This window comes from Saccoglossus kowalevskii, chromosome 3 (genome assembly GCF_978046115.1).
Source record: "Saccoglossus kowalevskii chromosome 3, keSacKowa6.1, whole genome shotgun sequence".
NCBI classification, from domain to species: Eukaryota; Metazoa; Hemichordata; class Enteropneusta; family Harrimaniidae; genus Saccoglossus; species Saccoglossus kowalevskii.
Window position 1 is genome coordinate 20,380,221 of NC_140643.1, and position 24,136 is coordinate 20,404,356.

General features: G+C 33.5%; 1 protein-coding gene across 1 annotated transcript; it reads left to right on the forward strand.

Annotated features, from left to right (window-relative positions):
• Positions 1 to 734: 734 nt before the first annotated feature.
• Positions 735 to 23,731, forward strand: LOC146747546 (phosphatidate cytidylyltransferase, mitochondrial-like). The gene is made up of 5 exons (XM_085497347.1): positions 735 to 905; positions 3,533 to 3,715; positions 20,346 to 20,438; positions 21,502 to 21,652; positions 23,577 to 23,731. The coding sequence occupies exons 1-5, from the start codon at positions 789 to 791 to the stop codon at positions 23,729 to 23,731; spliced, it is 699 nt and encodes a 232-aa protein (XP_085353473.1). The 5' UTR covers positions 735 to 788.
• Positions 23,732 to 24,136: the final 405 nt, after the last annotated feature.

Sequence of the window (24,136 nt, forward strand, 5' to 3'; positions counted from 1 at the left end):
CAAATTTTGTCTGTTAGCTCAAAAATTGGGTTTCATTTTCAGAAATATTAAAGAATATACAATAAAAAAGTGCAGACAAAATTTGAGGCAAGAAAGTCTGGCAGTGAAGAAGTTAATATAAAATATTTACCAGTCTCACATCATGTTTCTGAAAATAACCCATCGTTGATTTAACCATGTTTGATGTACGGTAGCTTTGTTTTGTTGCAAGAGCGCCATCACAGGTTATGAAAATGAATTAATGTTTAAATTTAACACATGTCACATGAGTATGATGGCGCTATACCGATTCCGAGTTAAGGCTAGTTTACATGCGAATTCCATTGATTTGCTCGTCTTGGTAACACATTAAACACTTCAAGGCCACTGTCCTCAGAAGTATCAACGAAGAAACGCGGAATTCCGGGTAAAACCAACAAAGTCTTATCGAAGCGATCAAAACACGTTTCTTGTTGGACATCGCCATATTTGGACTCATTGATTTAGAGAAGGGCATTTGTTAACAAACTTAAAGCTAATAAATCACATTTTCACTAACTGGAACGGTATTTTTTATTATTTATTATTATATAATACTATTATTGTTAATAGAATTAACTAAGATATATATATATGAATCGTAAATAGTGAAATATTTTCATTAATTATAAATAAACCCGCCTTGAAATAGTGGAATCGTCCAGGTCGTGGTCTTTTACACCAATTCGTTTGTTCGGTAAATGTTTGCAGAGTGTTTTGCAGCGGAAGGAACGAAATTCAAACATCCCAAGGCAGTACCCTCATTTACAATGTCGGCAGGGAAACAACTATGTACTCGTCTTATGCGACGTTTCCCAGGAGACATGTCTTTCGCATTTTCTTACGGATCAGCAGTTTTCCAGCAAGAGGGATACAATAAAAACACCGTAAGTACCAACGTAGTACAATATCATAAACTTAAACTTGTTTATCTTCTGATCAGGGAAATAATGTCGTTTCGTTACGGGGGGGGGGGGTCTCTGTACGCAAGCTGAAGTAAAAAAAAAACGCGTAAAAGGGGTGTCATTTAGTTATCTGACGCGTATACGAGTGTATCGTGTTGGGGTAGTAAAGTGTGAGAAAAGGAATCTCATGTTCCCTCAACTTGGAAACAGTATGATTTATTATGTAAAAAATAATAATTTTATTGAAATCGTATCAACAATGGGGTATTGATAAATACAATAAAGGTAATGTATATAAAAATAATGACAAAACAAAATTACAAATATAAATAAAACTAATTAAATACATAACAGCTACAAAAAGAGAAAAAATTATGTCGATGATAGTTTGCGATTGTTTACATAAGTAACAAGTTAGCGGAATATGATACAACCCCACTGATTTTTTAATGTGACCATTAAATTAATGCGCATAATGAAACTACGGTCATCACACATGCGCACTGGGTTTGTTTAGGTGTGAAAGGTCAAAATACGTATTTCAGAAACGGAAATTCAACAGATGAACGTTTGACTTCACACAGATTTCACATGTTTTAATTACCGTACTCGACCACGTTAGCGCCCATGCCCGGGCAAGCGCCCACCTCCCACTTTTGCGCAATTTTTATATTCGGGGTCATATTTGGCAAAGCGCCCACCCCTTCAAAATGCAACTAATTTAAAACTTGGTTTTGTGTAGTGAATCTTGGTAATCGTTTTTATAATATGATACAGCGTGGATATCGACCGCTGTGAATATGTTGTGAATGCGTAGAACACGGTAACCATGCGTAAACTACGCTTCGACAATGACCTGTTAATGGGTCATTCCAGTTTATATCTGCACCCCCCTGTTGATGAGCTTGTGTGTTTACTTCATACAGGGTATAATTTCCAAGGGTGTATAAGTCGTACAAAGTTTTATTTCCAAATCACCATTCACCATACAGTGATGAAAATCCAAAATTATAGTTCTTACTTATGGTGTTGATGAGTTCCTTTGTGCCACCATACAGAGTAGGATTTCCAAATATAACTGTCATATGCTAATTTACTAAGTTCAAAATTTTATATTTGATAATGGAAATCCAAACTAGTCCTGATTCACATATTGATGAGCTCATTCGTGCCACCATCCTTATCTAATTTCAGTAATAACTATTTCATACTGGCCCAATTTTTTACCATATGCAGTCAGAATTCCAAGTTTTTTTAGTCATACAGTCTTGGAAATCCAACCCCAACGGTATGTGGCGAGATAAACGAGGCCATATTTTATTTAGTAGCCATAACTGCCTGGATTTCCAGGATTTTTTTCTATACTTGTCTGGATTTCCAGATTCTGTTTCTCCATATACAGTTGGAATTCCGGGGTATTTTCCCCATCATACAGTGCTGGAAATCCGACCTCATCAACAGGGGGGGGGGGGTGCAGATATAAACTGGAATGGCCCAATACAAGTAAAATGCAGTAAATATTTCATGCCATACTCAGGCTCTCAAAAATGGCTAGTTACTAGTTTTTTGGAAAAACCATGTTGTTTATTCGCTGAAATCAATTACAACAGATCGTACTTCGGCATTGATAATTCACTTCCGCTGTGTTACCGGAAATTCTTCGTGAATTTCCGAAGAATTGCGTCAGTACAACACAGCATTCTGATTGGTTAATAACCAACTTGACCCATTAGGTCAAAGGACGCTGCTGCATTAGTATTAGCAACTGTAACAAGAACAAGATTTCGAGTGTCTACAACAAAAATTCCTAAAGACTTCTAAAAAATATTATCAAAGAGAAATTAAGTGTCTAGGCATGCCCTTCTTTCTTTTCTGGTGGTGTTGCCGATGTTCGGTGGTCGAAAATTTCGACAGTTTCGGACGTCATACCCACTCACTGACAATGGTACATGTACCATTGAATAATGCAATCGTTATTGTCACAGGCAATCATTGATCATCACCATTACAAACACAAAAAGATTCACGATACTTCATCAGTTCTTTTTCAATTAATTTTATATCGGTCAATTTTTCATTAAAGTTTGCCAAGATCTGCGGAAACAACAGCATTCAAACTAACGGTAGATGCCATTTTCAGTATTGTACATGCGAGGTTCGTCTATCGCTTCTAAACATGCTTCGAATATTACCGAATGCTTGAGATTAGTGTAATACATTGTAGGAAGGTGCCAAGAGCTAACGAGAACCAATGTTTGTGAACAAACATTGACAAATGATCATAGGGTAGAGCTAAAACAATAGCGTCGTGGCTCCTTCCGTTAGTACCTTCCATGTTTGTACTCAAATACCCTTAGCACACAGGAGTTGTTTGCGCAAATGAGTGTTTTGTCAAAATATGACATATTTCATTGATCTATGAGTAGCCTACTATAAATTAAATTTTAAATGTGATAAGAGACAAAATATCATGTACAATGTACTACTGATACATGCATACCATAATCTGTATTGGAATAAATGAGAATATGTACTTTTCTGTGTAAAATGTCTCATTTCAGTTCAAATTGACTAAGACTCGCATCTGTGTAATATTTTTTTTTTTGCAGAATAAAATGATAGACTTTGTATTTACCGTGGACAAACCAGCAGAGTGGCATAAGAAGAATATCCAAGCAAACCGAACACATTATTCTTTTCTCAAATACTTTGGTTCTAATAGAATTCAATCTGTACAGGATGAATACGGAGCTGGTGTTTATTACAATACATTGGTGAAATGTGACAACCAGGTATGGCTTCAGTTGGTGTGCCCTGGCAAGTAGAGATTTTTAGTGAATAAAAAGCTAGCTGACTACATCACACATGTGCATACTTTTATTGCTATCTAAGGGCAATTGAAAGGGGTAAGGTATGGTATCGGTTATATACCATAACTTGTCCTTTTCTATAACCCTAAGCAAGTTGAATTATTGTGTACATGTATAAGCACAGAGAGGTCTTTGAAGCTTATGGTAATAACAAGAACACACCAACAGACTGTGTCCAGTCACATAAATGATTTTTATATAAAATATGATGGTTGAAAATAACTTGATGAATACCTTCCTTTGTTATTATCAGTGATTGGTCAAATTCATTTTGTCATCACCAGTGATTGGTCAAATTCATTTTGTCATTATCAGTGATTGGTCAAATTCATTTTGTCATTATCAGTGATTGGTCAAATTCATTTTGTCATTATCAGTGATTGGTCAAATTCATTTTGTCATTATCAGTGATTGGTCAAATTCATTTTGTCACCATCAGTGATTAACAACATTCATTTTGTCATCACCAGTGATTGGTCAAATTCATTTTGTCATCACCAGTGATTGGTCAAATTCATTTTGTCATCACCAGTGATTGGTCAAATTCATTTTGTCATCACCAGTGATTGGTCAAATTCATTTTGTCATCACCAGTGATTGGTCAAATTCATTTTGTCATCATCAGTGATTGGTCAAATTCATTTTGTCATTATCAGTGATTGGTCAAATTCATTTTGTCACCATCAGTGATTGGTCAAATTCATTTTGTCATTATCAGTGATTGGTCAAATTCATTTTGTCATCACCAGTGATTGGTCAAATTCATTTTGTCATCATCAGTGATTGGTCAAATTCATTTTGTCATTATCAGTGATTGGTCAAATTCATTTTGTCATCATCAGTGATTGCTCAAATTCATTTTGTCATCACCAGTGATTGGTCAAATTCATTTTGTCATTATCAGTGATTGGTCAAATTCATTTTGTCACCATCAGTGATTGGTCAAATTCATTTTGTCATTATCAGTGATTGGTCAAATTCATTTTGTCATCACCAGTGATTGGTCAAATTCATTTTGTCATCATCAGTGATTGGTCAAATTCATTTTGTCATTATCAGTGATTGGTCAAATTCATTTTGTCACCATCAGTGATTGGTCAAATTCATTTTGTCATTATCAGTGATTGGTCAAATTCATTTTGTCATCACCAGTGATTGGTCAAATTCATTTTGTCATCATCAGTGATTGGTCAAATTCATTTTGTCATTATCAGTGATTGGTCAAATTCATTTTGTCATTATCAGTGATTGGTCAAATTCATTTTGTCACCATCAGTGATTGGTCAAATTCATTTTGTCATTATCAGTGATTGGTCAAATTCATTTTGTCATCACCAGTGATTGGTCAAATTCATTTTGTCATCATCAGTGATTGGTCAAATTCATTTTGTCATTATCAGTGATTGGTCAAATTCATTTTGTCACCATCAGTGATTGGTCAAATTCATTTTGTCATTATCAGTGATTGGTCAAATTCATTTTGTCATCACCAGTGATTGGTCAAATTCATTTCGTCACCATCAGTGATTGGTCAAATTCATTTTGTCATTATCAGTGATTGGTCAAATTCATTTTGTCATTATCAGTGATTGGTCAAATTCATTTTGTCATCACCAGTGATTGGTCAAATTCATTTCGTCACCATCAGTGATTGGTCAAATTCATTTTGTCATCACCAGTGATTGGTCAAATTCATTTTGTCATCACCAGTGATTGGTCAAATTCATTTTGTCATCACCAGTGATTGGTCAAATTCATTTTGTCATCACCAGTGATTGGTCAAATTCATTTCGTCACCATCAGTGATTGGTCAAATTCATTTTGTCACCATCAGTGATTGGTCAAATTCATTTTGTCACCATCAGTGATTGGTCAAATTCATTTCGTCATTATCAGTGATTGGTCAAATTCATTTTGTCATCACCAGTGATTGGTCAAATTCATTTCGTCACCATCAGTGATTGGTCAAATTCATTTTGTCACCATCAGTGATTGGTCAAATTCATTTTGTCACCATCAGTGATTGGTCAAATTCATTTTGTCATCATCAGTGATTGGTCAAATTCATTTTGTCATCATCAGTGATTGGTCAAATTCATTTTGTCATCACCAGTGATTGGTCAAATTCATTTTGTCATCACCAGTGATTGCTCAAATTCATTTTGTCATCACCAGTGATTGGTCAAATTCATTTTGTCACCATCAGTGATTGCTCAAATTCATTTCGTCACCATCAGTGATTGGTCAAATTCATTTTGTCATTATCAGTGATTGGTCAAATTCATTTTGTCACCATCAGTGGTTGGTCCAATTCATTTTGTTACCATCAGTAATTAAAAAAATTCATTTTGTCATTATGAGTGATTGGTCAAATTCATTTTGTCATTATGAGTGATTGGTCAAATTCATTTTGTCATTAGCAGTGATTGGTCAAATTCATTTTGTCATTATCAGTGATTGGTCAAATTCATTTTGTCATCACCAGTGATTGGTCAAATTCATTTTGTCACCATCAGTGATTGGTCAAATTCATTTCGTCACCATCAGTGATTGGTCAAATTCATTTTGTCATTAGCAGTGATTGCTCAAATTCATTTTGTCATTATCAGTGATTGGTCAAATTCATTTTGTCACCATCAGTAATTGGTCATTTTGTCATCACCAGTGATTGGTCAAATTCATTTTGTCATTATCAGTGATTGCTCAAATTCATTTTGTCATTATCAGTGATTGGTCAAATTCATTTTGTCATTATCAGTGATTGCTCAAATTCATTTTGTCATCACCAGTGATTGGTCAAATTCATTTTGTCATTATCAGTGATTGCTCAAATTCATTTTGTCATCACCAGTGATTGGTCAAATTCATTTTGTCATTATCAGTGATTGCTCAAATTCATTTTGTCATCACCAGTGATTGGTCAAATTCATTTTGTCATTATCAGTGATTGGTCAAATTCATTTTGTCACCATCAGTGATTGGTCAAATTCATTTCGTCACCATCAGTGATTGGTCAAATTCATTTTGTCATTATCAGTGATTGGTCAAATTCATTTTGTCACCATCAGTGATTAACAACATTCATTTTGTCATCACCAGTGATTGGTCAAATTCATTTTGTCATCACCAGTGATTGGTCAAATTCATTTTGTCATCACCAGTGATTGGTCAAATTCATTTTGTCATCATCAGTGATTGGTCAAATTCATTTTGTCATTATCAGTGATTGGTCAAATTCATTTTGTCATCACCAGTGATTGGTCAAATTCATTTTGTCATTATCAGTGATTGGTCAAATTCATTTTGTCACCATCAGTGATTGGTCAAATTCATTTTGTCACCATCAGTGATTGGTCAAATTCATTTCGTCACCATCAGTGATTGGTCAAATTCATTTTGTCATTATCAGTGATTGGTCAAATTCATTTTGTCACCATCAGTGATTAACAACATTCATTTTGTCATCACCAGTGATTGGTCAAATTCATTTTGTCATCACCAGTGATTGGTCAAATTCATTTTGTCACCATCAGTGATTGGTCAAATTCATTTCGTCACCATCAGTGATTGGTCAAATTCATTTTGTCATTATCAGTGATTGGTCAAATTCATTTTGTCATCACCAGTGATTGGTCAAATTCATTTTGTCATTATCAGTGATTGGTCAAATTCATTTTGTCATCACCAGTGATTGGTCAAATTCATTTTGTCACCATCAGTGATTGGTCAAATTCATTTCGTCATTATCAGTGATTGCTCAAATTCATTTTGTCATTATCAGTGATTGGTCAAATTCATTTTGTCATTATCAGTGATTGCTCAAATTCATTTTGTCATCACCAGTGATTGGTCAAATTCATTTTGTCATTATCAGTGATTGCTCAAATTCATTTTGTCATTATCAGTGATTGGTCAAATTCATTTTGTCATTATCAGTGATTGCTCAAATTCATTTTGTCATCACCAGTGATTGGTCAAATTCATTTTGTCATTATCAGTGATTGCTCAAATTCATTTTGTCATCACCAGTGATTGGTCAAATTCATTTTGTCATTATCAGTGATTGCTCAAATTCATTTTGTCATCACCAGTGATTGGTCAAATTCATTTTGTCATTATCAGTGATTGGTCAAATTCATTTTGTCACCATCAGTGATTGGTCAAATTCATTTCGTCACCATCAGTGATTGGTCAAATTCATTTTGTCATTATCAGTGATTGGTCAAATTCATTTTGTCACCATCAGTGATTAACAACATTCATTTTGTCATCACCAGTGATTGGTCAAATTCATTTTGTCATCACCAGTGATTGGTCAAATTCATTTTGTCATCACCAGTGATTGGTCAAATTCATTTTGTCATCATCAGTGATTGGTCAAATTCATTTTGTCATTATCAGTGATTGGTCAAATTCATTTTGTCATCACCAGTGATTGGTCAAATTCATTTTGTCATTATCAGTGATTGGTCAAATTCATTTTGTCACCATCAGTGATTGGTCAAATTCATTTTGTCACCATCAGTGATTGGTCAAATTCATTTCGTCACCATCAGTGATTGGTCAAATTCATTTTGTCATTATCAGTGATTGGTCAAATTCATTTTGTCACCATCAGTGATTAACAACATTCATTTTGTCATCACCAGTGATTGGTCAAATTCATTTTGTCATCACCAGTGATTGGTCAAATTCATTTTGTCACCATCAGTGATTGGTCAAATTCATTTCGTCACCATCAGTGATTGGTCAAATTCATTTTGTCATTATCAGTGATTGGTCAAATTCATTTTGTCACCATCAGTGATTGGTCAAATTCATTTTGTCATTATCAGTGATTGGTCAAATTCATTTTGTCACCATCAGTGATTGGTCAAATTCATTTTGTCATTATCAGTGATTGGTCAAATTCATTTTGTCATCACCAGTGATTGGTCAAATTCATTTCGTCACCATCAGTGATTGGTCAAATTCATTTTGTCATTATCAGTGATTGGTCAAATTCATTTTGTCATTATCAGTGATTGGTCAAATTCATTTTGTCATCACCAGTGATTGGTCAAATTCATTTCGTCACCATCAGTGATTGGTCAAATTCATTTTGTCATCACCAGTGATTGGTCAAATTCATTTTGTCATCACCAGTGATTGGTCAAATTCATTTTGTCATCACCAGTGATTGGTCAAATTCATTTTGTCATCACCAGTGATTGGTCAAATTCATTTCGTCACCATCAGTGATTGGTCAAATTCATTTTGTCATCACCAGTGATTGGTCAAATTCATTTTGTCATCACCAGTGATTGCTCAAATTCATTTTGTCATCACCAGTGATTGGTCAAATTCATTTTGTCACCATCAGTGATTGCTCAAATTCATTTCGTCACCATCAGTGATTGGTCAAATTCATTTTGTCATTATCAGTGATTGGTCAAATTCATTTTGTCACCATCAGTGGTTGGTCCAATTCATTTTGTTACCATCAGTAATTAAAAAAATTCATTTTGTCATTATGAGTGATTGGTCAAATTCATTTTGTCATTATGAGTGATTGGTCAAATTCATTTTGTCATTAGCAGTGATTGGTCAAATTCATTTTGTCATTATCAGTGATTGGTCAAATTCATTTTGTCATCACCAGTGATTGGTCAAATTCATTTTGTCACCATCAGTGATTGGTCAAATTCATTTCGTCACCATCAGTGATTGGTCAAATTCATTTTGTCATTAGCAGTGATTGCTCAAATTCATTTTGTCATTATCAGTGATTGGTCAAATTCATTTTGTCACCATCAGTAATTGGTCATTTTGTCATCACCAGTGATTGGTCAAATTCATTTTGTCATTATCAGTGATTGCTCAAATTCATTTTGTCATTATCAGTGATTGGTCAAATTCATTTTGTCATTATCAGTGATTGCTCAAATTCATTTTGTCATCACCAGTGATTGGTCAAATTCATTTTGTCATTATCAGTGATTGCTCAAATTCATTTTGTCATCACCAGTGATTGGTCAAATTCATTTTGTCATTATCAGTGATTGCTCAAATTCATTTTGTCATCACCAGTGATTGGTCAAATTCATTTTGTCATTATCAGTGATTGGTCAAATTCATTTTGTCACCATCAGTGATTGGTCAAATTCATTTCGTCACCATCAGTGATTGGTCAAATTCATTTTGTCATTATCAGTGATTGGTCAAATTCATTTTGTCACCATCAGTGATTAACAACATTCATTTTGTCATCACCAGTGATTGGTCAAATTCATTTTGTCATCACCAGTGATTGGTCAAATTCATTTTGTCATCACCAGTGATTGGTCAAATTCATTTTGTCATCATCAGTGATTGGTCAAATTCATTTTGTCATTATCAGTGATTGGTCAAATTCATTTTGTCATCACCAGTGATTGGTCAAATTCATTTTGTCATTATCAGTGATTGGTCAAATTCATTTTGTCACCATCAGTGATTGGTCAAATTCATTTTGTCACCATCAGTGATTGGTCAAATTCATTTCGTCACCATCAGTGATTGGTCAAATTCATTTTGTCATTATCAGTGATTGGTCAAATTCATTTTGTCACCATCAGTGATTAACAACATTCATTTTGTCATCACCAGTGATTGGTCAAATTCATTTTGTCATCACCAGTGATTGGTCAAATTCATTTTGTCACCATCAGTGATTGGTCAAATTCATTTCGTCACCATCAGTGATTGGTCAAATTCATTTTGTCATTATCAGTGATTGGTCAAATTCATTTTGTCATCACCAGTGATTGGTCAAATTCATTTTGTCATTATCAGTGATTGGTCAAATTCATTTTGTCATCACCAGTGATTGGTCAAATTCATTTTGTCACCATCAGTGATTGGTCAAATTCATTTCGTCATTATCAGTGATTGCTCAAATTCATTTTGTCATTATCAGTGATTGGTCAAATTCATTTTGTCATTATCAGTGATTGCTCAAATTCATTTTGTCATCACCAGTGATTGGTCAAATTCATTTTGTCATTATCAGTGATTGCTCAAATTCATTTTGTCATTATCAGTGATTGGTCAAATTCATTTTGTCATTATCAGTGATTGCTCAAATTCATTTTGTCATCACCAGTGATTGGTCAAATTCATTTTGTCATTATCAGTGATTGCTCAAATTCATTTTGTCATCACCAGTGATTGGTCAAATTCATTTTGTCATTATCAGTGATTGCTCAAATTCATTTTGTCATCACCAGTGATTGGTCAAATTCATTTTGTCATTATCAGTGATTGGTCAAATTCATTTTGTCACCATCAGTGATTGGTCAAATTCATTTCGTCACCATCAGTGATTGGTCAAATTCATTTTGTCATTATCAGTGATTGGTCAAATTCATTTTGTCACCATCAGTGATTAACAACATTCATTTTGTCATCACCAGTGATTGGTCAAATTCATTTTGTCATCACCAGTGATTGGTCAAATTCATTTTGTCATCACCAGTGATTGGTCAAATTCATTTTGTCATCATCAGTGATTGGTCAAATTCATTTTGTCATTATCAGTGATTGGTCAAATTCATTTTGTCATCACCAGTGATTGGTCAAATTCATTTTGTCATTATCAGTGATTGGTCAAATTCATTTTGTCACCATCAGTGATTGGTCAAATTCATTTTGTCACCATCAGTGATTGGTCAAATTCATTTCGTCACCATCAGTGATTGGTCAAATTCATTTTGTCATTATCAGTGATTGGTCAAATTCATTTTGTCACCATCAGTGATTAACAACATTCATTTTGTCATCACCAGTGATTGGTCAAATTCATTTTGTCATCACCAGTGATTGGTCAAATTCATTTTGTCACCATCAGTGATTGGTCAAATTCATTTCGTCACCATCAGTGATTGGTCAAATTCATTTTGTCATTATCAGTGATTGGTCAAATTCATTTTGTCATCACCAGTGATTGGTCAAATTCATTTTGTCATTATCAGTGATTGGTCAAATTCATTTTGTCATCACCAGTGATTGGTCAAATTCATTTTGTCACCATCAGTGATTGGTCAAATTCATTTCGTCACCATCAGTGATTGGTCAAATTCATTTTGTCATTATCAGTGATTGGTCAAATTCATTTTGTCACCATCAGTGATTAACAACATTCATTTTGTCATCACCAGTGATTGGTCAAATTCATTTTGTCATCACCAGTGATTGGTCAAATTCATTTTGTCATCACCAGTGATTGGTCAAATTCATTTTGTCATTAGCAGTGATTGGTCAAATTCATTTTGTCATTATTAGTGATTAACAAAATTCATTTTGTCATTATCAGTGATTGGTCAAATTCATTTTGTCACCATCAGTGATTAACAAAATTCATTTTGTCATCACCAGTGATTGGTCAAATTCATTTTGTCATCACCAGTGATTGGTCAAATTCATTTTGTCATTAGCAGTGATTGGTCAAATTCATTTTGTCATTATTAGTGATTAACAAAATTCATTTTGTCATTATCAGTGATTGGTCAAATTCATTTTGTCACCATCAGTGATTGGTCAAATTCATTTCGTCACCATCAGTGATTGGTCAAATTCATTTTGTCATTATCAGTGATTGGTCAAATTCATTTTGTCACCATCAGTGATTAACAACATTCATTTTGTCATCACCAGTGATTGGTCAAATTCATTTTGTCATCACCAGTGATTGGTCAAATTCATTTTGTCATCACCAGTGATTGGTCAAATTCATTTTGTCATTAGCAGTGATTGGTCAAATTCATTTTGTCATTATTAGTGATTAACAAAATTCATTTTGTCATTATCAGTGATTGGTCAAATTCATTTTGTCACCATCAGTGATTAACAAAATTCATTTTGTCATCACCAGTGATTGGTCAAATTCATTTTGTCATTATCAGTGATTGGTCAAATTCATTTTGTCACCATCAGTGGTTGGTCCAATTCATTTTGTTACCATCAGTAATTAAAAAAATTCATTTTGTCATTATGAGTGATTGGTCAAATTCATTTTGTCATTATGAGTGATTGGTCAAATTCATTTTGTCATTAGCAGTGATTGGTCAAATTCATTTTGTCATTATGAGTGATTGGTCAAATTCATTTTGTCATCACCAGTGATTGGTCAAATTCATTTTGTCATTATCAGTGATTGCTCAAATTCATTTTGTCATCACCAGTGATTGGTCAAATTCATTTTGTCATTATCAGTGATTGCTCAAATTCATTTTGTCATCACCAGTGATTGGTCAAATTCATTTTGTCATTATCAGTGATTGGTCAAATTCATTTTGTCACCATCAGTGATTGGTCAAATTCATTTCGTCACCATCAGTGATTGGTCAAATTCATTTTGTCATTATCAGTGATTGGTCAAATTCATTTTGTCACCATCAGTGATTAACAACATTCATTTTGTCATCACCAGTGATTGGTCAAATTCATTTTGTCATCACCAGTGATTGGTCAAATTCATTTTGTCATCACCAGTGATTGGTCAAATTCATTTTGTCATCATCAGTGATTGGTCAAATTCATTTTGTCATTATCAGTGATTGGTCAAATTCATTTTGTCATCACCAGTGATTGGTCAAATTCATTTTGTCATTATCAGTGATTGGTCAAATTCATTTTGTCACCATCAGTGATTGGTCAAATTCATTTTGTCACCATCAGTGATTGGTCAAATTCATTTCGTCACCATCAGTGATTGGTCAAATTCATTTTGTCATTATCAGTGATTGGTCAAATTCATTTTGTCACCATCAGTGATTAACAACATTCATTTTGTCATCACCAGTGATTGGTCAAATTCATTTTGTCATCACCAGTGATTGGTCAAATTCATTTTGTCACCATCAGTGATTGGTCAAATTCATTTCGTCACCATCAGTGATTGGTCAAATTCATTTTGTCATTATCAGTGATTGGTCAAATTCATTTTGTCATCACCAGTGATTGGTCAAATTCATTTTGTCATTATCAGTGATTGGTCAAATTCATTTTGTCATCACCAGTGATTGGTCAAATTCATTTTGTCACCATCAGTGATTGGTCAAATTCATTTCGTCACCATCAGTGATTGGTCAAATTCATTTTGTCATTATCAGTGATTGGTCAAATTCATTTTGTCACCATCAGTGATTAACAACATTCATTTTGTCATCACCAGTGATTGGTCAAATTCATTTTGTCATCACCAGTGATTGGTCAAATTCATTTTGTCATCACCAGTGATTGGTCAAATTCATTTTGTCATTAGCAGTGATTGGTCAAATTCATTTTGTCATTATTAGTGATTAACAAAATTCATTTTGTCATTATCAGTGATTGGTCAAATTCATTTTGTCACCATCAGTGATTAACAAAATTCATTTTGTCATCACCAGTGATTGGTCAAATTCATTTTGTCATCACCAGTGATTGGTCAAATTCATTTTGTCATTAGCAGTGATTGGTCAAATTCATTTTGTCATTATTAGTGATTAACAAAATTCATTTTGTCATTATCAGTGATTGGTCAAATTCATTTTGTCACCATCAGTGATTGGTCAAATTCATTTCGTCACCATCAGTGATTGGTCAAATTCATTTTGTCATTATCAGTGATTGGTCAAATTCATTTTGTCACCATCAGTGATTAACAACATTCATTTTGTCATCACCAGTGATTGGTCAAATTCATTTTGTCATCACCAGTGATTGGTCAAATTCATTTTGTCATCACCAGTGATTGGTCAAATTCATTTTGTCATTAGCAGTGATTGGTCAAATTCATTTTGTCATTATTAGTGATTAACAAAATTCATTTTGTCATTATCAGTGATTGGTCAAATTCATTTTGTCACCATCAGTGATTAACAAAATTCATTTTGTCATCACCAGTGATTGGTCAAATTCATTTTGTCATTATCAGTGATTGGTCAAATTCATTTTGTCACCATCAGTGGTTGGTCCAATTCATTTTGTTACCATCAGTAATTAAAAAAATTCATTTTGTCATTATGAGTGATTGGTCAAATTCATTTTGTCATTATGAGTGATTGGTCAAATTCATTTTGTCATTAGCAGTGATTGGTCAAATTCATTTTGTCATTATGAGTGATTGGTCAAATTCATTTTGTCATCACCAGTGATTGGTCAAATTCATTTTGTCACCATCAGTGATTGGTCAAATTCATTTTGTCACCATCAGTGATTAGTCAAAATCATTTTGTCACCATCAGTAATTGGTCATTTTGTCATCATCAGTGATTGGTCAAATTCATTTTGTCATTATGAGTGATTGGTCAAATTCATTTTGTCATCACCAGTGATTGGTCAAATTCATTTTGTCATCACCAGTGATTGGTCAAATTCATTTTGTCACCATCAGTGATTAGTCAAAATCATTTTGTCACCATCAGTAATTGGTCATTTTGTCATCATCAGTGATTGGTCAAATTCATTTTGTCATTATGAGTGATTGGTCAAATTCATTTTGTCATCACCAGTGATTGGTCAAATTCATTTTGTCACCATCAGTGATTGGTCAAATTCATTTTGTCATTATCAGTGATTGGTCAAATTCATTTTGTCATTATCAGTGATTGGTCAAATTCATTTTGTCATCACCAGTGATTGGTCAAATTCATTTTGTCACCATCAGTGATTGCTCAAATTCATTTTGTCATTATCAGTGATTGGTCAAATTCATTTTGTCATTATCAGTGATTGGTCATTTTGTCATTATCAGTGATTGGTCAAATTCATTTTGTCATTATCAGTGATTGCTCAAATTCATTTTGTCATTATCAGTGATTGGTCAAATTCATTTTGTCACCATCAGTAATTGGTCATTTTGTCATTATCAGTGATTGGTCAAATTCATTTTGTCATTATCAGTGATTGCTCAAATTCATTTTGTCATTATCAGTGATTGGTCAAATTCATTTTGTCATTATCAGTGATTGGTCAAATTCATTTTGTCACCATCAGTGATTGGTCAAATTCATTTTGTCATTATCAGTGATTGGTCAAATTCATTTTGTCATCACCAGTGATTGGTCAAATTCATTTTGTCATTATCAGTGATTGGTCAAATTCATTTTGTCATCATCAGTGATTGGTCAAATTCATTTTGTCATTATCAGTGATTGGTCAAATTCATTTTGTCATCACCAGTGATTGGTCAAATTCATTTTGTCATTATCAGTGATTGGTCAAATTCATTTTGTCATCACCAGTGATTGGTCAAATTCATTTTGTCACCATCAGTGATTAACAACATTCATTTTGTCATCACCAGTGATTGGTCAAATTCATTTTGTCATTATCAGTGATTGGTCAAATTCATTTTGTCACCATCAGTAATTGGTCATTTTGTCATTATCAGTGATTGGTCAAATTCATTTTGTCATTATCAGTGATTGCTCAAATTCATTTTGTCATTATCAGTGATTGGTCAAATTCATTTTGTCATTATCAGTGATTGGTCAAATTCATTTTGTCACCATCAGTGATTGGTCAAATTCATTTTGTCATTATCAGTGATTGGTCAAATTCATTTTGTCATCACCAGTGATTGGTCAAATTCATTTTGTCATTATCAGTGATTGGTCAAATTCATTTTGTCATCATCAGTGATTGGTCAAATTCATTTTGTCATTATCAGTGATTGGTCAAATTCATTTTGTCATCACCAGTGATTGGTCAAATTCATTTTGTCATTATCAGTGATTGGTCAAATTCATTTTGTCATCACCAGTGATTGGTCAAATTCATTTTGTCACCATCAGTGATTAACAACATTCATTTTGTCATCACCAGTGATTGGTCAAATTCATTTTGTCACCATCAGTGATTGGTCAAATTCATTTTGTCATCACCAGTGATTGGTCAAATTCATTTTGTCACCATCAGTGATTGCTCAAATTCATTTTGTCACCATCAGTGATTGGTCAAATTCATTTTGTCATCACCAGTGATTGGTCAAATTCATTTTGTCATCACCAGTGATTGGTCAAATTCATTTTGTCACCATCAGTGATTGGTCAAATTCATTTTGTCATTATCAGTGATTGGTCAAATTCATTTTGTCATCACCAGTGATTGGTCAAATTCATTTTGTCATCACCAGTGATTGGTCAAATTCATTTTGTCATCACCAGTGATTGGTCAAATTCATTTTGTCACCATCAGTGATTGGTCAAATTCATTTTGTCACCATCAGTGATTGGTCAAATTCATTTTGTCACCATCAGTGATTGGTCAAATTCATTTTGTCACCATCAGTGATTGGTCAAATTCATTTTGTCACCATCAGTGATTGGTCAAATTCATTTTGTCATTATCAGTGATTGGTCAAATTCATTTTGTCATCACCAGTGATTGGTCAAATTCATTTTGTCATTATCAGTGATTGGTCAAATTCATTTTGTCATCACCAGTGATTGGTCAAATTCATTTTGTCATCACCAGTGATTGGTCAAATTCATTTTGTCATCACCAGTGATTGGTCAAATTCATTTTGTCATTATCAGTGATTGGTCAAATTCATTTTGTCATTATCAGTGACTAATCAAATTCACACAGTAATCTATGTTCTTCTTTGAAGGCTAATTTCATTTTTAGCTCCACTGTCGACTTTGTCGAGCGGAGCTTATCATATCAGTGATTGTCCATTGGCGTCTGTTGTCCGCCGTCTGTAGTCGTTCGCCGCGCTAACTTTTTACTTTTTTTACTTCTTCTTAAAAACTACAAGTGTGAATGCTGATACTTGGTGTATATGTACCTTGGGTAGACCTCTCTTAGATTTGTTCATTTCATGATGATATCTTCAATTCTCTATAATTTTGGTGAATATTTTTGTCATTTTAGGTAAAAGTGATATTTTTCGACTTCTTGTTAAAAACCAAAGGTCCAATTGCTTTGATATTACATATATAGGTACTACATGTAAACCTCTCTCAGATTTGTTCATTTCATGATGATATCTTCAATTCTCTAATTTTGGTGAATATTTTTGTCATTTTAGGTAAAAGTGATATTTTTCGACTTCTTGTTAAAAACCAAAAGTCCAATTGCTTTGATATTACATATATAGGTACTACATGTAGACCTCTCTCAGATTTGTTCATTTCATGATGATATCTTCATTTCTCTAATTTTGGTGAATATTTTTGTAATTTTTGGTAAAAAGTGATATTTTCAACTTCTTGTTAAAAACCGCATATCCGATTGCTTTGGTATTACATATATAGGTACTACATGTGGACCTCTCTCAGATTTGTTCATTTCATGATGATATTTTCAATTCTCTAATTTTCATGATTATTTTTGTCTTTTTTGGTAAAAAGTGATATTTTCGAATTCTTATTGAAAACAGCAAGGTTGATTGCTTTGATACTATACCAATTGTTCATTTTTAGCTTCGCTGTCGACTTTGTCGAGCGGAGCTTATAATATGAGTGATTGTCCGTCGTCGTCCGTGTCAATGTTTTACTTTTTAGCTCCGCTGTCGACTTTGTCGAGCGGAGCTTATCATATGAGTGATTGTCCGTCTCCGTCGTCCGTCGTCGTCGTCCGTGTCAATGTTTTACTTTTTCGACTTCTTCTTGAAAACTACAAGCCTAAATGCTTTGATACTTGGTGTATATGTACCTTGGGTAGACCTCTCTTAGGTTTGTTCATTTCATGTTGATATCTTTAATTCTCTAATTTTGGTGAATATTTTTGTCATTTTTGGTAAAAACTGATATTTTCGACTTCTTGTTAAAAACCGCAAGTGGAATTGCTTTGATATTACATATATAGGTACTACATGTGGACCTCTCTCAGATTTGTTCATTTCGTGATGATATCTTCAATTCTCTAATTTTGGTGAATATTTTTGTCATTTTTGGTAAAAACTGATATTTTCGACTTCTTGTTAAAAACCGCAAGTGCAATTGCTTTGATATTACATATATAGGTACTACATGTGGACCTCTCTCAGATTTGTTCATTTTGTAATGATATCTTTAATTCTCTAATTTTGGTGAATATTTTTGTCATTTTTGGTAAAAACTGATATTTTCGACTTCTTGTTAAAAACCACAAGTGCAATTGCTTTGATATTACATATATAGGTACTACATGTGGACCTCTCTCAGATTTGTTCATTTTGTAATGATATCTTTAATTCTCTAATTTTGGTGAATATTTTTGTCATTTTTGGTAAAAACTGATATTTTCGACTTCTTGTAAAAAACCGCAAGTGCAAATGCTTTGATATTACATATATAGGTACTACATGTGGACCTCTCTCAGATTTGTTCATTTTGTAATGATATCTTTAATTCTCTATTTTTGGTGAATATTTTTGTCATTTTTTGGTGAAAAGTGATATTTTCGACTTCTTGTTAAAAACTGCAAGTCCAATTGCTTTGATACTACATATATAGGTACTACATGTGGACCTCTCTCAGATTTGTTTATTTCGTGATGATATCTTCAATTCTCTAATTTTGGTGAATATTTTTGTCATTTTTTGTAAAAAGTGATATTTTTGACTTCTTGTTAAAAACCGCAAGTCCGATTGCTTTGATATTACATATATAGGTACTACATGTGGACCTCTCTCAGATTTGTTCATTTTGTGATGATATCTTCAATTCTCTAATTTTGGTGAATATTTTTGTAATTTTTGGTAAAAAGTGATATTTTCGACTTCTTGTTAAAAACTGTAAGTCCGATTGCTTTGATACTATTCATATTGTTCATTTTCTAATGATGTCTTCAGTTCTTTAATTGAAATGTGCATTGCTAACAGCGGAGCTATCTCAGCCGATAGGCTGCTTGTTTGACTTCTTCTTGAAAACTACAAGCCTGAATGCTTTGATACTTGGTGTATATGTACCTTGAGTACCCCTCTCTCAGATTTGTTCATTTCATGATCATATCTTCAATTCTCTAGTTTTGGTGAATATTTTTGTCATTTTTGGTAAAAAGTGATATTTTCGACTTCTTGTTAAAAACCAAAAGTTCAATTGCTTTGATATTACATATATAGATACTACATGTAGACCTTTCTCAGATTTGTTCATTTTGTGATGATATCTTCAATTCTCTAATTTTGGTGAATATTTTTGTCATTTTTGGTAAAAAGTGATATTTTCGACTTCTTGTTAAAAACTGTAAGTTCGATTGCTTTGATACTATACATATTGTTCATTTTCTAATGATATCTTCTGTTCTTTAATTGAAATGTGCATTGCTAACAGCGGAGCTATCTCAGCCGAGAGGCTGCTTGTTCAGATTACATGTGTAGTAAAATTAAAGGACTTTAATGGAAAACAAAAGAAAAACACAAATATTTGTGTCGACAATATGTATTACTTGCTGCCCAAGTTACCTTACTAAGTGATGTTAAAGAAAGGTGAAAACCATGGCATAAATGCTGGAGTCTATTTTACCAAAATAGTTTGACCACATTAACGGATATATAGGGAAACTCAAAGTCTAAATTTACAACTTCATTTAATTGTTCTACAACTGAATTCGTTTATTACAGCTTATAAAATATGGAGTTGTTAGCACGAAAACATTACTAGATGACTTATTACACTGGAAGACCCTGTATCTGAGTGGCAGATTACATAAACCAGTAAGTCTACAGTATATATGTGGAATGATGGAAAAGTGATTGTAGGGTTATCCTTTCTATAATACTGCATTTGTGTTGTTAACATTTTATAGTACATCATGCTCTGTATGGGTCCCATGCAGTGTATTTTACATTGTTAACAATAAATCTGTGCTTTAGGTCTTCCGCCGTTGTTTTCTCATCTTTGTTGGCCTGATGTGATGCAGTAGCTACGATATTGGCTCTATTACCCGGTAGTAGTGCAGATAACGGATGTGTCTCAGTCTGTGCTCTGCATACTGACACTGTATTTGTTTTATCAGATTGAGAAGCACATCTCCATTTGAAACATACATGTACATAAACATATGATTTATTTTCCTCCACAGACATAGACCTCTGTCATTTACATATAAAGTGCATGTGCTACTGATAGAGTGAATACATTTGGTCATATTTTCATGATTAAATATACAAAGAATGCAATTTTTGGCTTTTGTGCGTTTCTATTGGAAATACACTTTGCAATAATAAAATGGCAAATACAGTTGTGCATTCATCTTGCATATACTGACACCCCTCCAATACCTTACTCTCTATTTGATTCAATGTGCAGGTTAAAAAACCTTTGTTTCTGTCTTCTTTTTATCAAGAGTAATGTATTGTGACTGGCTACTTAGCCCCCTCCCCCTGTAACAGCAATCTGAAAAAGACTTTAAGATCTTTAAAATAGAAGCCTACCCGTAAATGTAAATACCCAGACTAATATATTATAATAATACTTTTAGCATTGATTTCTATAATACTATGCCATTACCTAAATTGTAAGCTGAAAAAAAATGTTTACTGTTAAAGATGCGCCACCTGAAAGATAAATTTGTTTTAACTGAATTTCAGTCTGTGAAAATCACTAAATTTTAGAGCTGTGAATCTTTTTTAGGGGCTTCCACGACACAGATTATCAGTGATTTTCCTGAAATATCATCTTTTCCAATGCCATAAAATTCTCATCATGAATATTCCTAGGAGTGGAAATAAACAATTTGAAGTAATACTCATGAAGTATTTATGTGTTTATTGTCAGGTTCTTATACTGAAACAGAAACCTACCAAGGTACTGCAGATAGCATTACAGAAGAATCTACAAAGTGCAATCAATGTCTCTTTATTATTACTACCGGAAAGTTTTCATGAAGAAGAACTTTATACAACAATAGCTGGTCTCTCATACATGGGTAAGAAGTGGCATGCAAGACTTTCTCTTATTGGCCAATCGACTGTCACACCTAACTATTCAGCCAATCATGGAGTGCATTGCTTATGTACTATAGATTAACCAGCATCAGCTATCAAGATTATTCCATATCTCAACAACAAAATCTGTGTTTAACATTTATTAAATACATATACTGAAGAAGTAGCATATCTATCTTAATTCGTAATGGTTGATAGAGCAACGTCTGCAACAGGAGAATATGTTTACAGAATAAATATTTTTTTTGCTGTTCTCCCATTTTGGCGCACTTTTCTGAGATCTAAAATTACAACAAAAATGTGTAAAATGATGCTTCTTTTTTGCCTTTAATGAGTCATTGGTAACTGAAATTGCAAAGACAAAATGTGTTCAACATGTAGTTTTTTATTTCTATTACATCAAAGGCACTAGAGAAGACTAGTGTCTTTGATTACATCACAGTCCCTCAACACCCGGTTAGGAAACGCTATTGTTCTAGGGTGTGAATCGCCGAGTCCCGCGTACAGTGTGTGTTTCGCTTGTGGGGAGAGAGCGGTGACGTCGTAGCATTATCTTGGAGCTCGTTTGAAGCACTTCCGTTCAGTGCACGTCTACAATTATTGCGTGTTTTTGAGAAAAGTCTGTAAATTTTATTTAAAATTGCAAGTCTCTGTACGAACCTATTGGTGTCGTGAAAATGCGCGTGTAGTTTAAAATCTATATTCTTAATAAATAGCGGAAAAAAGAGATTTTGATTTCAAACTGTAGCTGCCTTGTTCGTTCATTGTTAAAGTTTGTGTTAAGGAAACGTTACCACGAAAGTTTCAACCCTGGTAAATCGCGTTATCACGTCCAAAACATTCACAGTTGTTATTAATTTGTGATTTGATATTTTAATTTTTGGATAATATTTATTACTTTGTCCATAAGTGCCGGGAAGGTTTTCATTTCAGTCGTTCATTTTGCATGCCTTAGGTTTTGTGTATGAAACAAGATGGCTGTTTGGTGTCGCTCACAATAAATGTTATTCCGCAAGGAATAGGAACAACTAAAACTTAAAAGATGGAAATATTTGTAGCTTTTAGATAACCAAACCGATTTTATGTTGTCATATGACCCATTCTAATCATATAAAGCAACATAATGTCATGTTTCTCGGAACATGTTCGCAGCAAAACTTTCGTTTTCAAGATGGCTATACAAGTTAAATAGATGGGAACGTTCTAAAGGATATAATGTCGTTCCAATCAATTTCACTGTCGCTGAAATCATCATGTTTTCCGCGTATTTCGTTATAATAAAATACTCGAAAGAAAGTTGTAACTTGTCAGGAGTGAACAGGAAAATAAAGTTGTGTGCGTCTGCGCAGAAATGAATCGCAAGGTATTCTGGGTGAAAATGATGTTATACTAATGTTAATTTTATGTTAATGTTGACAGCGTGGGGATTACCGGTAAGCTAATTTTACGAACGCGAAACGCGCATTGTGACAATAGAACTCTGAGCGTTTCCTAACTGTGTGTTGAGGGACTGTGATTACATGTATTACGAAAGTTGTATAGGGTGTGAGCCCTCTAGTGGTGGATAAGTTGTAATCTTTCTTTTTTACACAATATGAAAAACATTGCTAGTTCTTCAGTGAAAGACAGATATGTCTGCAAATTGATTCTGTGTTTGAATACACATTAGGTCAAAAAAAAAAAAAACTTATGTTGCCCTCAAGTAGGAAAATTGAAAAAATTGGGTTGGTCGGTCGGAATTTTTTTTTAAACTCGTGAAAACTAAGGGTATCGTAAATATATATGGGAGGTATATGGGGAAAAAAAAAACGCGACCCGATATTTCATATTTTTCGGTTGGTCGCTGAGGGCAACAAAACAATTTTTTTTGGCCTTATGAAAGATCATAGTATTTTTTTTTTGTAGGTGATTTTAGAATGACTGTTGGAGAAGATAAGAATAAAGTATCTAATATTGTCAAGCCAAATCTTCTCAATTTTCAACATTTATATGGTCCTGTGTTAAAGCCATTAAAGTTTATTGAATGGAACAAAGAAAATAATACATTCCAGGTAACTTGATTTGCATACACATTGCTTATTTGCATACTAATTTGCTTCCATCTTTCCTATTTGTATACCATCATTGCTTATTAGCATACACACTGCTTATTAGCATACACACTGCTTATTTGCATACACACTGCTTATTAGCATACACACTGCTTATTTGCATACACACTGCTTATTAGCATACACACTGCTTATTAGCATACACACTGCTTATTTGCATACTAATTTGCTTCCATCTTTCCTATTTGTATACACACTGCTTATTAGCATACACACTGCTTATTAGCATACACACTGCTTATTAGCATACACACTGCTTATTAGCATACACACTGCTTATTTGCATACACACTGCTTATTTGCATACACACTGCTTATTAGCATACACACTGCTTATTAGCATACTAATTTGCT